The sequence below is a fragment of the Pseudophryne corroboree genome, chromosome 7 (assembly GCF_028390025.1).
Source record: "Pseudophryne corroboree isolate aPseCor3 chromosome 7, aPseCor3.hap2, whole genome shotgun sequence".
NCBI classification, from domain to species: domain Eukaryota; kingdom Metazoa; phylum Chordata; class Amphibia; order Anura; family Myobatrachidae; genus Pseudophryne; species Pseudophryne corroboree.
In genome coordinates this window covers 120,162,599-120,179,222 of record NC_086450.1, presented here as the reverse complement: position 1 = coordinate 120,179,222, position 16,624 = coordinate 120,162,599, and the positions used below count along the sequence as shown (strand labels likewise).

Sequence of the window (16,624 nt, the reverse complement as noted above, 5' to 3'; positions counted from 1 at the left end):
TGCCGACCAACAAGGACTATTCCCACTTGTGGGTGTCCACAACACCCATAGAGTGGGAATATAACCTGTGGTGAATGCAGCGAGCCCGCAAGAGGCTCTATTGCACTCACCCCCTCCAGCCATCTCACTGTCGGGAGCGGTCACATATACCCAACCCATAAAAACACCCTTTTTTTGCCAGATTTAGGGCTGGTCTCCATTTACTAAATATACCCCTAAACAGTTATAATGGTTTCAGGGTGTGCAGTGCACACTGGCCCCTGAGTCCAGGGGAGCCAACACCGCACACCCTGCACCCACTTTTTAACTATTTGCCCGGAGTGCCACTTAGGCAGTGTCAGCACTGTACAAATCACCAGGAAAATGGCCACTGCACCATTTCCCTGGAGACCTGCATATTCACAGTAGACCCTAGTACACTGCCAGAGTCTACTAGCATTAATTATGTGCTGCTGGCTACAGAGAGGAGGGGGCCCGGATGGATAGTGCACACGGGCCCCCTACTTTCTTAATACACCCCTGCCCCTTAACCTGATATGAACACATGACTGGGCATTATCAAAGACTTTGTCAATTTAGATTTTCTACTGATATAAGATCAAAGGACAATTCTAATCTATATTCAGCATAACACCACCCTCACTTACCACCAGGTGTATTCCCTGTAAAAATATGGATTAAAATGTAGTAATTGCACTAAATGTTACCCTCTTTCTGGTTATAGCCGGTGAGAACACAACATTTAAAGTCCAGTTAAAAAGCAAAAGAATATGCACTGCGCTTCGCCAAAATAATAAACATCCCACAGCTTGAAGTCAAGGAAATGGGTCAAAAGGCTATTATAAAAGAGAACAGCATGACTCTTGAAATTTGCTGCTGTGAGATTGTGAGCTGATCAATTACAATCAAGCAAACCAATTACTAAGACTTATGAAGTTTTAAGTTTCTGCTTCCCTTGACCATAGAAATGTAATGTAAAAAGTCAGCTGTGTGCAAAAAGATGATCCTGGTATTATTATTATCTATATACAGGTATATTATTATGATTGCTATACTGGAATGGAAGTACAATAATACACATATTTGTCTTTATATTAATACTGAGTTTATTAACTTGTTAACTCTACCGTTCCATAAAGTAAGCGGTATATAAATAAAATTATTATTATAATTATTTACAGAACGTACAGATAAAATGTTCCCACATCTTACAAAATAGACTGACCTCACATAGAGGTAGTCAAGGAGATGTATCAAATCTTGAAGAGAGAGAAAGTGGAGATGAAGACCAAAGCGACCAATAAGCTTCTAGCTTTTATTTATCTAGCACAGTAAATATAGTGATTGCTTTCTTTCTATGGACAATCTCACTTTATTTCTCTCAAGGCACCATACATTACCCCCTCTAGAAAAACACACTTTACACAATGTAAAGATGATTTCATCAACAGCTGCGATGGCAATGGTAACCTTTGCCTCTTGCTGAAAGCTCAAATACTTCATGTGTCATTTTTATTCACTTTTTAGATGAAATATATCATGTACTCTTAAGTCTTTCCATGGAATTTTCTTCCAAATCTCCAAATGTATTTAAAATCCAAAACATCTCCTTTATAGTGGGCAAAAATAGAAGGGATTTCTGAGGTGAAGACAAAATCCTTATAGAAAGAGCAATGATACAGTATATGTGGCCTACTTTTAAAAGATTCAGTAAAATGGGCACTTTTATGGAAGCAGATAGAGCAGAAATTATTTCAAGAGACGTCTCGAAGAGCAGTTTAATGTAAAACAATGCACTGATATTTAAGCATTGAGCAGCCTGTGTAACTCTTTCATTACTGCTGCAACTGAAGTAGTGTATTCCGATACAATATGCTGTAAGAAGGACCTTAATCAGCTTCCAAAAAAATAAAAACATAAATTAACATTACTCATTGAACTACTTTAGAAATGAAAAAAAAAAATCTACATATTTTACACTAGAGATGTGCGTGGATCCCCGTGTTGTGGTTTTGGTTCTACGTTCATCCACGTGTTTTAGTTGTGCAAAACCACCCTTACGTGTTTTGGTTAGGAGTTGGATTTCAGTTGGATTTAAAATCAATTTAAAAAAAAGTTGATTTAAAAATAATTGATAAATACACCTAAAGTCAAGTAATTTTTGCAATTCTAAACACAAAAAAATGATCAAACAATGGGTAGAAGATTAGAACTAGGACTCGGTTTGGACTGGATCTCCTTGGGGGATCCAGACCGGGTTTTGGTTTGGTTCGGACGTACAAAATTTGGGTGGATTAGAATTTCTGGAGAATCAAACCACATATCTCTAATTTATTCACAAAATGTTATATACACTTTTCCTGTTTGACCTTTTCTTTTTGTTACTATTCCTCCTGTTATTTTAAAAATTGCTTTGGAGATCATGTAAAATTGTACGACTCCAATGCAATGTGGAAAGTTATAGCTCTAGGATAATTTGATACATTTCATTGAAAAAGTAGAATACAAATTAAACTGAAAATATCAGGTGGTTTTCTTCATGGGCCAAAATGAGCAGTTCCTTAAATAGGTCAGACTTTACTCTGGGAAGACTTCAAATAGGGAAAATATACTAATTTATTCCTCATTTTTATTATTGACTATCTGCTTACAGTATGTACAGACCGATACTACAACAAGGGCATCTCTTCAAATGCAAACTTCAACAGGGAACTTTTATTATAACAACTCTAAAAAAGGCTGTCGCTTTCTCTGGATATTAACACAGACTCTCTCTCTCTCTCTCTTTATATGTGTGTGTGTGTGTGTGTGTGTGTGTGTGTGTGCGTGTGCGTGTGAATAGCAGTAGTGGAATTGGCGCCCCAAACTATTAGTTACCTATTTTACTAGTAGTTAAACAATATTACAGCATAACATCGCATACAGCATATGAATAAACAGTTAGTTCCAATACATCGGTTTTATTTAAAATTCATAAAAAGTAGCAGCAGAGTCCATGTACATATAAATACTCTATGGTACATGTAAAGGGGGTCTGAATCAGCACAAGTGTACATAAACTTCTCTTACAATATCCTCCTTCCAACAAATGTAGACTGGAGGTCACATAAAAACAAGGGTGTATCTCAATTACGAAGTTTACCATTAGGGGATTGTACCATAAGATAGTGTTTTTGGACATTCACAACAACCGGACAGGCCTCATGCTACTACACATGTAGACAATTGTGCCTGATAACCTCTTAAAAAAGGACGTGTGATACCTTAGAAGTTCAGATTCACAATGGAAATTTCACGGGAAAATATCAGAAATATTCAACCATCTGGTTATATAAATGATGTGTCCTAGTATCACAAGTGTACTTGTGATACTAGGACACATCATTTATTTAACCAGATGGTTAAATTTAAATGATTGAATTAAAAACCAAATGCCACTTTATATTTTAGGACATTTTTTATTTTAGTTTGATCTGGCATTTTAGTTATGTTTAATGTTAAGGCTTATAACATCCAAAGCGAATTAAATTATTTTTTTACTCAACATTATGAATTTTTTTTTTTAAATTAGGTAAAGTGAATTAAACCTAAAATGACTTGGGCTCAGTGGAGTAACACCAATTAGCAACGGGATAGGATCTTGCGTCTGGGTGATGGAACTGTGGTTCTGCCAGTGCCTTCGCTCCAGCAATTCCTTAGTCCAAAATAATTTATGGGGGAGGGTCTGCAGATTTGGGGGACCAACTGACTTAGGGAATCTCAAAAGTGCAGGTAATTGATTAATTTTGTGGTTTTATTTATTGAACGCCATTCAGAAATAATGTTATATTTTTGCATGAAATTATCTTTAACTATCTACCAAAATTTTGTTTGCCTGATGTTAATTCAGAAAGATTAAGTAAATCATTGAAATTGTATTCTAAAATGGCCTCAGAACTGCTTACTACACTCTAGTAATACTATTATAAATATTTATATTTCTAAAATTTCATATTTGTTATGAAAACTTTTTTTTTATATGTTGAGCATCACTTTTTCTTTTGCTTATTAATGACAGAAATTTTCGCACACTTCAACACTGTACACTTTCTCTTCTGGTGCAGATGTTTGGCTATTACACCATTACATTTTATGAGGGTAAATTGGGGGGATTAAAAATTTGTATTCATTCTCTGAGCTAATTAGATAAATTTACAAAAGTTTAGATATACTGTGTATAAAAATGGAGAAGGCAAGATAATTTAAAATGTGGCACTTAAGTTCTGTATTTTCCTGGATACAAAATTTAAAACATACTCAGGTCCAGCAACCTTGAAATGGGTTATTAACTTTCAGACAACCCCTTGTTCATCTAAACAGCCCTTCATGTGTAGAAAATAAACCCAGAATTCCCCTGTTACCTGAAGCCAGGAACAAATTGCTTTATTCTCGCTACATCATACACTGGGTATTACAACCCATTCAGTCCTCTTTAATAGAGTTCTTTGGAGCTCTACTGTTGAAGACTGAACAGATTAAGTTTTCCAATAAAATTAACTGCAAAGCAAATAACATGTTGACTTAAGGTAAAAAGGGTTAAAGAGAAGATTAAATGGGTTATCCAGTAGTATACAACCTCTTCAAGATAACATTTTTGGGGAGAGATTTATCAAACCTTTTAAAGAGGACAGGTGGAGAAGTTGCCTACAGTAGCCAATCCGATTCTAGCTATCATTTCATACAATTACTAGATGAGTGGTAGCTAGAATCGGATTGGCTGTTGTAACTTCACTGCTTGTCCCTCTAAGATAAACAGTTGAAGTGTGATGTGATTTTGTCTGCTATTATCCAGTTTATTTAATATAAGTAGGACTTCTTTCAAAAACGTGAATAGGAGTGTTATGATGGTAAATGATGCAAGATGTTCCATCAGTCACTGACATCTGCTTTACTTACTACAGAAACATTTAATAGTAACAAGTATAGGAATATCTGTGACTAGCCAGAAGACAAAGTGGTTTATATAAATTGTTAAGCATGACATAAATTAGTGGATATTTAAGACAAGGGCAGGGATGCACTGCTTATTTCTGGGTGTGGTATAAAACATCTTCACTGTCTAGATAGACAGTCATTAGGTTGAACCCATATGGTTGACATGCATTAGGTCGGCAGGTAAAATGAAGACAGTTGGCAAGGTCGACAGGCACAAAAGATTGATAGGGTCAAGAGGTCGACAAGACAATGGTCGACACATTTTGTTTTTTAGTTGTTTGAGTGTAATTTTGTATGTCTAAGCACAATTAGGGGAAACGTGTACTCTCGCAGGTTCGCTTTGCTTGCCACATTTCTTGCAAGGTGGCTCACTTCACTACCGCTGTGCTTGCCACAGGTTACTTTCCCAATCATAGTCCACGTGGATAGCAAATCAAGCAAAAGTTAGAAAAACATGAAAAAAGCCCTGTGTTAACCATTATCATGGTGACCTGTTGACCCTAAGCACTATCTACCTTCTACCTGTGGACCTTCTGACCATGTTAACTTTTGACCCTGTCAACCATATAGGGTCAACCTATTGATGGTCAACCAAGACACTGTCAACTATACATTGGAACTCGTTAATTCTAGCAGGGCAATATTAGGAACGGAACAGTGCTCACTTCTGAGTAACCAAGGGAGAGATTTATCAAAGCTTGGGGAAAGATAAAATACCAGCCAATTAGCTTCTAAAAGCCATGTTACAGATGGTGTTTGGAAAATGACAGGAGCTGACTGGTTGGAACTTTGGGGTCTATCTACTAAGCCTTGGACGGATATACAGTAGACGGAGGTAAAGTCCCTGCCAACCAGCTCCTAACTGCAATATTACAGGCTGTGTTTGAAAAATTACAGGAGCTGGTACTTTATCTCCATATAAGGCTTAGTAAATAGACCCTTTAATATCTCTCAACTTTATCTCACTCCAAGCATTAATAAACCTCCCCTAATTGCTACACATGAGATCTCTAGATGCTGTTTGGTGACTATTTCTTTCTTCTTGTCACTCAGGAGGAGATGTATCAAACCTTATGAAGAGGAAGAGTAGATAAGTTACACAAAGCAGCCAATCAGATTCTAGCTATCATTTATCATAGAATGTGCTAGATAAATGATAAATAGAAGCTTATTGGTTCTGTAGGCATCTTTCCACTTGCCCTCTTTAGTAAGTATGTTACATATCTCATTGTTTTATTTACTCACACTGGGTCTCATTTACAAAGAGCATGCAATGCTACTGCAGGATTTTATGGTTTTGCAGCAGTACACTTGGATGGCCCACATGGTGCTTGTTAATTTGAGGCACCTTTGCAAGCTAGAAGTGTTCTTTGCCACGTGGAGAGGCAAAAAAATAATTAAGGCTGCAAAAAGTCAAACAAGTTTTTGGCCTCATACAGTACAGTATATTGCTTAAATTAAACACTACAGGCAATATAGTGACCATTTTTATTACCTATGTCAAATGGGCCTTTATAAAGCTTTATACTGCATGGAACAGACCAAGAAATGTGCTCCTCCACAAAGTGCAGCACATGGGGGGTAATTCCAAGTTGATCGCAGCAGGATTTTTGTTAGCAATTGGGCAAAACCATGTGCACTGCAGGGGAGGCAGATATAACATGTGCAGAGAGAGTTAGATTTGGGTGGGTTATTTTGTTTCTGTGCAGGGTAAATACTGGCTGCTTTATTTTTACACTGCAATTTAGATTGCAGATTGAACTCACCACACCCAAATCTAACTCTCTCTGCACATGTTATATCTGCCTCCCCTGCAGTGCACATGGTTTTGCCCAATTGCTATCAAAAATCCTGCTGCGATCAACTTGGAGTTACCCCCCTAGTTGCTAGCTTGCTTGTTGTCTCCTATGGGAGGGGGCAACTAGGGGGGAGGTGTGAGTAGCATGGTGCATCATCATGGTCCCATCCCCTGCTATACAAAGCTAAGAGCATCCAGCATTGTAAAGTGGGGTGCTACCACGTTGTTGCAATTCAGTGTGAACCTCGTCATTGAGCTGCCTGAACTGTCGATTTTATTTGGGAAATGGGTGGCAATAAAGAACTTGTGGAGACTTGCTTACTCTTCCAGGACTCTGTGAGAGCTACCAGCAATTTGGGGGATGTCCTCTGGCAGAATAAGTAAGTATGGTGCCACATGGAGGTTAAAAAATGTGTCCCCTAAAAGTATAGAATGAGATGCTAAACCTAAGCTGGGACAAAATTAAGTATTTTTGCAAAGTGGAAATGGTCTTTCATCCATTAGCACAGGAAGGGGCATGTGTATACTCTCTTTGCCCATTCATCTCTTTTCAATCTTGCTCCACAAAAGGAAATCCTACTTCTGTACTGCTTCTGAAAATGAAATACACCAGTGCCTAACTGTATGCTTCCCACCTCCCCTATCAGCCTGTGCAAATTTCTGCACCTTTTTTTTTCCAGAATCCTACTTTATGTGCCTTTGTGGAAATTTGGGTACTCTTGGGCAAATAAAAATGCATGGCTGGTCCCAAAGCTGATTTTACATTGCACATCAGTTACTTTGCTCTCTGGGCCTAATTTGGACCTGATCGCTCGGCTGCATTTTCGTACAGCCTGCGATCAGGTCTGAATTGCGCATGCGTATGCACCACAATGCGCAGGTGCGTCAGTCCGCAGCACCGGGTATCGCCAGGCAGCGACGGGATGGTGTGAGGAAAACGATTGCACGGGTGATCGCAAGGTGACTAACAGGAAGAGGCCATTTGTGGGTGGCAACTTTGAAGGGAGGGTTTCTGACGTCAGCTCCGGTCCCGGTCATCGCACTGGAAGAGTAAGTCCTGGGTTATGAAGAGACTGCACAAACTTCTGTTTGTGCAGCTCTCCTGCACATGCGATTGCACCCCTGCACAGCGATTTCCCCCTCCCCCTGTAGGCGGTGACTATCTGATAGCAGGGATGCAAAAAAACACACCCTAGCAATCAGGTCTGAATTAGGCCCTCTGTAAATGACCTCCAGTGTGTTCTCTTAAGCGAGTCAATATATGAGATTTAATAGGAGATTTACTTAAATGCAGCCTTTAAAATGACAGGAGCTGACTGGTTAGTGCTTTATCTCTGTACACTTTATCTCTCTCCTAGATTTGATAAATCTCCCCCTGTATTCTGCAAAAGAAATCTACTATCATAACACGTGGATTACTCAGTGGAATGTCTTTAGTGCAAGTAATCTAGAAATCCAAACTTGACAACTATGCCTTTTAATGAATGGATAATCTATCACTTTTGACCAATTTAATCATGCAACTAATTACAAATGTACAATTTTAGTTTTGTCCCAAAATCAACCTAGCACAATTGCAGCAAAACCTGAGCACACATGCGCTTGCTCCCTTCACTGTGCCGTGAATGATTTGAATGCTGATCTAAGTAATGGATCAGTGATCTCTGGGTAAAATGGAACGTCAGTGCACACAATGGTTTTGGAAGCACATAACGAATCAAAATGGTAAAGAGTGGTGGATATCGACTTTAAAATCATTACAGCGATTTCCAAATATCGTGTTCAGCATAAGAATCAGTGTGCAAAGCACATATGTACAAAACCCCTTAACACATTTTTCACGTGGTTCTATCACCAAATTGAAGTTTTCTTTGGGATGTAGTATACTAGGATGTTGTTTTTGGTACTTCCATACCTTACACGCAATTATTAATGATTCCCTTACATGCTACTGCTAGAGATGTTGATGCAAGGATATGTTTTGCAGGCTGACCTTGCCAAATAAAGATTGGGAATCATGTGCTGAAATAATCTGCTTCTTCATGCAATGTAAAAAAACAATTACAAACATTTGGGAGCTGGGTGCATAACTGCCTTAAAGTACGCCTGGCTCTAACACACAGTGGAGGCAGACATTTTGTGGGCTGGGCCAACATTTATAAGAACTTGGCCTACAAATTCACTAGGAGCTAAATGAGTGACTCCACTGTAGGTGATAGGTGCAGTTTAAAGCTAGTTTCTCTTTCCAAATAAAATAGTAGGATATAATACTTACGCCATAACAATTACACTGAAATCAAGCCAGTTCCATGGATCTCGCAGAAAGGTAAATTTTTCTAGACAAAAACCTCTTGCAAGAATTTTTATCATAGATTCAAATGTATAAATTCCAGTGAATGTGTATCTGTTCAAAACAAAAAGATCACATATTATTTATTTATTAACAGTTTCTTATATAGCGCAGCAAATTCCGTTGCGCTTTACAATTGGAAATAACAATAACAAACTGGGTGATAACAAACAGTCATAGAGGTAGGAAGGCCCTGCTCGCAAGCTTACAATCTATAGGGAAATAGGCATGTATACACAAGGAAAGGTGCTATCTATTGCATAGTTGTTCTCCAGATTGCAAAGGTTCTTGGAGGGCTGTATGATATGGTCATACAGCAATGATGAACCGGGTTCGAGAGGAAGGGAAAGTGAATAATGAGAAGACATGTGAGGATATGTGTGGACTGTAAAGAGTGGATGCAATTTGATAGGAAGGCTTATGAAAGTTATGTGGGCAGTTCTGGAATTTGATACGCTTGCCTAAAGAGGTGAGTTTTCAGGGAATGCTTAAAGGTTTGGAGACTAGAGGAGAGTCTTATTGTGTATGGTAGGGCATTCCACAGAGTGGGTGCAGCCCGATGAAAGTCCTGCAATCGTGAGTGGGAGCGAGTAATGAGTGTGGCTGAGAGACGCAGGTCTTGTGAAGAGCGAAGAGGTCGGGTTGGGAGACATTTTGAGATAAGCGAAGTGATGTATGTTGGTGTAGTTTGGTTAATGGCCTTGTGTGTGAGTAAAAGTATTTTATATTGAATGTGGTAGAATACAGGTAACCAATGGAGGGACTGAAAAAGTAGATCTGCAGACGATGAACGTCTAGTGAGGAAGATAAGCCTTGCAGCTTCATATGCTATTATTAGCACTATATACTAGTCAAATTAAATCATTCCATATACCACAGGTTTTATCTACAAACCTTAGTATCTGAAAGGGAAAAACCTATGAAACAAAGCATCTGGAGCACAGAGACAGCTTTATTATAGCAGTTTTTCAATACATATACAGGGGTATTAAAAAAAAAAAGGTAACAGCATGCTGGAGGTCGGGATGCAAGCAGTCAAAATCCCAGCACAGGAATCCCGAATACCGGTGCCAGAACTCCGACATGACTCGAAACTCAGATGCCAGAATCAAGGCCGCTAGCATCCCAATTGTAATGATGCCGGAGAGTCTTAGGGCTAGGCCGCGCGGGGGGAGGGTTAGGGCTAGGTGGTTTGGTAGGGAAGGGATCTTCTTTATCAGAATGCCGTGGTTGGTCTTATGAACACTGACATCCCGCACGCCGGTAAAACTTATCACATCCACTGAAACTTGTATGTGTTACAGAAAATGTTGAGTGACACCTTGTATGCCACAGTATGCCATTCAGCAACCTGAATGGTGGGTGCAACATTATTTCGGGACAGGACAGAATGAGGGGGCCTTCTCTGGCATTCGTAACAACTGGGCATTGTCCCCCTGTACAGACGCTGGTGCCCTTTACAGTGGTGGGGAGGAGGGGACGCTCAGAGGTAGTCTTTCCCCATAGGTGCAGCTGCTGTGGGCTGGGTTATGTTATATTGCCCCTGAGATATAAAGAGATGCTAGTCAATAGTATGCCAAAATGTATATACGGACATACGTGTATATGTGAACCCAATGATATACTGTAGAGTGAGCAATTAACCTTAATGTATAAGGTGGATCATGACACTGTATAAGCACTGCAAAACATCCATTGAATGGATTTATTAGTTACGTATAAATTATAGCCTTGTATGTCTAAAAGTAGATTTGTAATCTACAAACATTTTGCAGTAATTTGCAATACAGCGTCACAGCCTGCAGGTGGTGCTGTGTGTTACTGCAATGCCTTTAAACATCTACCAACTTACTTAATTGGCAGACAAAGCAGCAAGCACCACAAGCTATGGTAAGCCTCCAATCAGAGGTGGTAGAGGCTAAGACAGAGGGCCCGAACCAGACCTGGACACAGCCGCGCGGTCACTCGCAGTGGCCACATCCAGGTGGTCTGCGCATGTGCACCGGCCGTTATGCACATGTGCAACCTTACACATTGTGGCCGCATCCCTGAAGGATGCCAATGTGATTAACAGGCACGATCGTTGCGGGGTGGCGTTACGGTGTTGCGGGTGTGGCTCCAGGAAACGGGGGACAGTTTTCAGGGCAGCTGCATGACGTCCCACACAGCCGCTCTGAAAAAAAATGTCCACTGACCACTTGACGCACTGCCAAGGGTCAACCTTAGATCTGATGCCTCCGCAATCTAATTGCGGACGCATCGGTGGGCGGCCTCACCAAGAACTAATGATCTAAAAGGTTTGATAATACCTAAAGGATAACTAAGGTGTAGACTAGATGGGCCAAGTGATTCTTATCTGCCGTCAAATTCTACGTTTCTATGTTTAAGCAGCTGTTCAATTAACTATCGGCATTACTACAGATGAAAGTTTGGGTACATAAAGTCAGCCTATTGTGCTCTCTTGGCTGACCTTTTTTTTTGTCCCACCAGCACTAAATGGAACATAATGCATCACTTAAGCTTTAAAAAGTGGAAATTAATTAACATAGACAACATAAACAATGACTTACAGGCAGGACATTCATACAGTATGGCCATTCTGGCAATGCAGGCAGATGGCTGGATGCAACATAGGGATGTATTGTTCCATCTTCCTAATTTCTCCCTGCGTCTCTATGGAAGATCATTGTGAATGTCTTAGGTTTCTGTGATCCACTTTTAAATGATGTAGAACCATTTTGTTCCCTTCAATGCTAGTAGCAGAGGATTTTAGCACCATTAACAAGCAGTAAGTACATTAGCATCTAATACCATTCTGAGTTATTGTTATAATTTGCCTACCCTCTTGAGTGATTGATCCCAATTCTGAATCCAAGCAAGGGTGAATCTCTATTTCTTTGCGTTATGTTTGCACAAGAATAATTGTCAAAATTCAGTAAATTACTATCAGATGGTAACAAATAAGTAACTTTTCACTTAATTTTTTTTAAAAAAACTAGGTCAGTAGATATGAAACTTGCTGGAAGTGTTACATACTTAATATGATTCAGCCTTCCTGTGAATCAGTCCTAATAAGTTTGGGATTCTCTGAAACCAATTTTGTCAGTTTGCTAAAACGCTCAACTTTTTTGTCCCCGTATTTGCCCAGGCGATTTAAGCTGCCTAAAGGTCAAATAAATCAATCAATCAGTTACTGTTCTCCTTTTATTAAAAAAACCTCAAAATTAGAGATGAGCGGGTTCGGTTCCTCAGGATCCGAACCCCCCTGAACTTCACCTATTTTACACGTGTCCGAGGCAGCCTTGGATCTTCCCGCCTTGCTTGGTTAACCAGAACGCGCCCGAACATCATCATCCCGCTGTCGGATTCTCGTGAGATTCGTATTCTATATAAGGAGCCGCGCGTCTCCGCCATTTTCACTCGTGCTTTGGAGATCGAAAGGAGAGGACGTGGCTGCGTTCTCTCCCTGAAAAGCTCCGTAATCTGTGCTCAGTGTGCTGAAAATATCTACGTTCTCTGCCTGAAAACGATCCATATTTGTGCTCAGTGTGCTGCAAATATCTGATCAGTGTGCTGCATTGTGGGGACTGGGGACCACCAGTATATAATATATATACTTTTCTATAGCTTCTATACTGCTTGTCAGGACACATGTGTCACAGTTACACTGCTCTGTACTGATGTATACAATAATATATATACTTTTCTATAGCCTCTGTACTGCTTGTCAGGACACATGTGTCACAGTTACATTGCTCTGTACTGATATATACAATAATATATATATTTTTCTATAGCTTCTATACTGCTTGTCAGGACACATATGTGTCACAGTTACACCGCTCTGTACTACTACTGATATACAGTAATATATATACTTTTCTATAGCTTTTATACTACTTGTCAGGACACATGTGTAACAGTTACACTGCTCTGTACTGATATATATACAATAATATATATACTTTTCTATAGCTTCTATACTGCTTGTCAGGACACATGAGTCACAGTTACACCGCTCTGTACTGATATATACAATAATATATATACTTTTCTATAGCTTCTATACTGCTTGTCAGGACACATGAGTCACAGTTACACTGCTCTGTACTGATATATACAATAATTTTAAATAATTTTCTATAGCTTCTATACTGCTTGTCAGGACACATGTGTCACAGTTACACCGCTCTGTACTGATATATACAATAATTTTCTATAGCTTCTATACTGCTTGTCAGGACACACATGTGTCACAGTTACACCACTCTGTACTGATATATACAATAATTTTAAATAATTTTCTATAGCTTCTATACTGCTTGTCAGGACACATGGGTCACAGTTACACCGCTCTGTACTGATATATACAATAATTTTAAATAATTTTCTATAGCTTCTATACTGCTTGTCAGGACACATGGGTCACAGTTACACCGCTCTGTACTGATATATACAATAATTTTAAATCATTTTCTATAGCTTCTATACTGCTTGTCAGGACACACGTGTCACAGTTACACCGCTCTGTACTGATATATACAATCATTTTAAATAATTTTCTATAGCTTCTATACTGCTTGTCAGGACACATGTGTCACAGTTACACCGCTCTGTACTGATATATACAATAATTTTAAATAATTTTCTATAGCTTCTATACTGCTTGTCAGGACACACATGTGTCACAGTTACACCGCTCTGTACTACTACTGAATGATAACAGTAATATATATACTTTTCTATAGCTTCTATACTGCTTGTCAGGACACATGTGTCACAGTTACACTGCTCTGTACTGATATATATATATATATATACAATAATATATATACTTTTCTATAGCTTCTGGTATTACAGTGCAGCATTTTGGTGACCAACAGTATACATATATAGTATAGTACAGTAGGCCATTGCTATTGATATATTACTGGCATATAATTCCACACATTAAAAAATGGAGAACAAAAATGTGGAGGGTAAAATAGGGAAAGATCAAGATCCACTTCCACCTCGTGCTGAAGCTGCTGCCACTAGTCATGGCCGAGACGATGAAATGCCATCAACGTCGTCAGCCAAGGCCGATGCCCAATATCATAGTAGAGAGCATGTAAAATCCAAAAAACAAAAGTTCAGTAAAATGACCCAAAAATCAAAATTAAAAGCGTCTGATGAGAAGCATAAACTTGCCAATATGCCATTTAAGACACGGAGTGGCAAGGAACGGCTGAGGCCTTTCCAATGTTCATGGCTAGTGGTTCAGCTTCACATGAGGATGGAAACGCTCATCCTCCCGCTAGAAAAATGAAAAGACTTAAGCTGGCAAAAGTACAGCAAAGAACTGTACATTCTTCTAAATCACAAATCCCCAAGGAGAGTCCAATTGTGTCGGTTGTGATGCCTGACCTTCCCAACACTGGACGGGAAGAGGTGGCGCCTTCCACCATTTGCACGCCCCCTGTAAGTGCTGGAAGAAGCACCCGCAGTCCAGTTCCTGATAGTCAAATTGAAGATGTCACTGTTGAAGTACACCAGGATGAGGATATGCATGTTGCTGGAGCTGAGGAGGAAATTGACAAGGAGGATTCTGATGGTGAGGTGGTTTGTTTAAGTCAGGCATCCGGGGAGACACCTGTTGTCCATGGGACGAATATGGCCATTGACATGCCTGGTCAAAATACAAAAAAAAATCACCTCTTCGGTGTGGAATTATTTCAACACAAATGCGGACAACAGGTGTCAAGCCGTGTGTTGCCTTTGTCAAGCTGTAATAAGTAGGGGTAAGGATGTTAACCACCTAGGAACATCCTACCTTATACGTCACCTGGAGCGCATTCATCAGAAGTCATTGACAAGTTCAAAAACTTTGGGTGACAGCGGAAGCAGTCCACTGACAACTAAATCCCTTCCTCTTGTACCCAAGCTCCTGCAAACCACACCACCAACTCCCTCAGTGTCAATTTCCTCCTTAGACAGGAACACCAATAGTTCTGCAGGACATGTCACTGGCAAGTCTGATGAGTCCTCTCCTAACTGGGATTCCTCCAATGGATCCTTGAGTGTAACGCCTACTGCTGCTGGCGCTGCTGTTGTTGCTGCTGGGAGTCGATCGTCATCCCAGAGGGGAAGTCGGAAGACCACTTGTACTACTTCCAGTAAGCAATTGACTGTCCAACAGTCCTTTGAAAGGAAGATGAAATATCACAGCAGTCATCCAGCTGCAAAGCAGATAACTCAGGTCTTGTCAGCTGCGGTGGTGTTAAACGTGTGTCCGGTATCCACCGTTAATTCACAGGGAATTAGAGAATTGATTGAGGTACTGTGTCCCTGGTACCAAATACCATCTAGGTTCCATTTCTCTAGGCAGGCGATACCGAGAATGTACACAGACGTCAGAAAAAGAGTCACCAGTGTCCTAAAAAATGCAGTTGTACCCAATGTCCACTTAACCACGGACATGTGGACAAGTGGAGCAGGGCAGACTCAGGACTATATGACTGTGACAGCCCACCGGGTAGATGTATTGCCTCCCGCAGCAAGAACAGCAGCGGCGGCACCAGTAGCAGCATCTCGCAAACGCCAACTCGTTCCTAGGCAGGCTACGCTTTGTATCACCGCTTTCCATAAGAGGCACACAGTTGACAACCTCCTACGGAAACTGAGGAACATCATCGCAGAATGGCTTACCCCAATTGGATTCTCCTGGGGATTTGTGACATCGGACAACGCCACCAATATTGTGCGTGCATTACATGTGGGAAAATTCCAGCACGTCCCATGTTTTGCACATACATTGAATTTGGTGGTGCAGAATTTTTTCAAAAACGACAGGGGCGTGCAAGAGATGCTGTCGGTGGCCCGAAGAATTGCGGGCCACTTTCGGCATTCAGCCACCACGTGCCGAAGACTGGAGCACCAGCTAACACTCCTGAACCTGCCCCGCCATCATCTGAAGCAAGAGGTGGTAATGAGGTGGAATTCAACCCTCTATATGCTTCAGAGGATGGAGGAGCAGCAAAAGGCCATTCAAGCCTATACATCTGCCTACGATATAGGCAAAGGAGGGGGAATGCACCTGACTCAAGCGCAGTGGAGAATGATTTCAACGTTGTGCAAGGTTCTGCAACCCTTTGAACTTGCCACACGTGAAGTCAGTTCAGACACTGCCAGCCTGAGTCAGGTCATTCCTCTTATCAGGCTTTTGCAGAAGAAGCTGGAGAGATTGAAGGAGGAGCTAAAACGGAGCGATTCCGCTAGGCATGTGGGACTTGTTGATGGAGCCCTTAATTCGCTTAACCAGGATTCACGGGTGGTCAATCTGTTGAAATCAGAGCACTACATTTTGGCCACCGTGCTCGATCCTAGGTTTAAAGCCTACATTGTATCTCTCTTTACAGCAGACACAAGTGTGCAGAGGTGCAAAGACCTGCTGGTGAGACATTTGTCAAGTCAAGCGGAACGTGACCCGTCAACAGCTTCTCCTTCACATTCTCCCACAACTG

The 16,624-nt window shown here is 40.5% G+C and overlaps 1 protein-coding gene across 4 annotated transcripts in view; it reads right to left on the bottom strand.

Moving 5' to 3' along the window:
- LOC134944756 (sodium channel protein type 2 subunit alpha-like) overlaps positions 1-16,624 on the bottom strand; it is a 423,313-nt gene that overhangs the window by 109,698 nt on the left and 296,991 nt on the right. For all 4 annotated transcript variants that reach the window (XM_063933594.1, XM_063933593.1, XM_063933595.1 and 1 more), the window contains exon 6: positions 9,048-9,176. In XM_063933594.1, the coding sequence (XP_063789664.1) occupies positions 9,048-9,176 (129 nt within the window). The remainder of the gene's footprint in view (positions 1-9,047; positions 9,177-16,624) is intronic.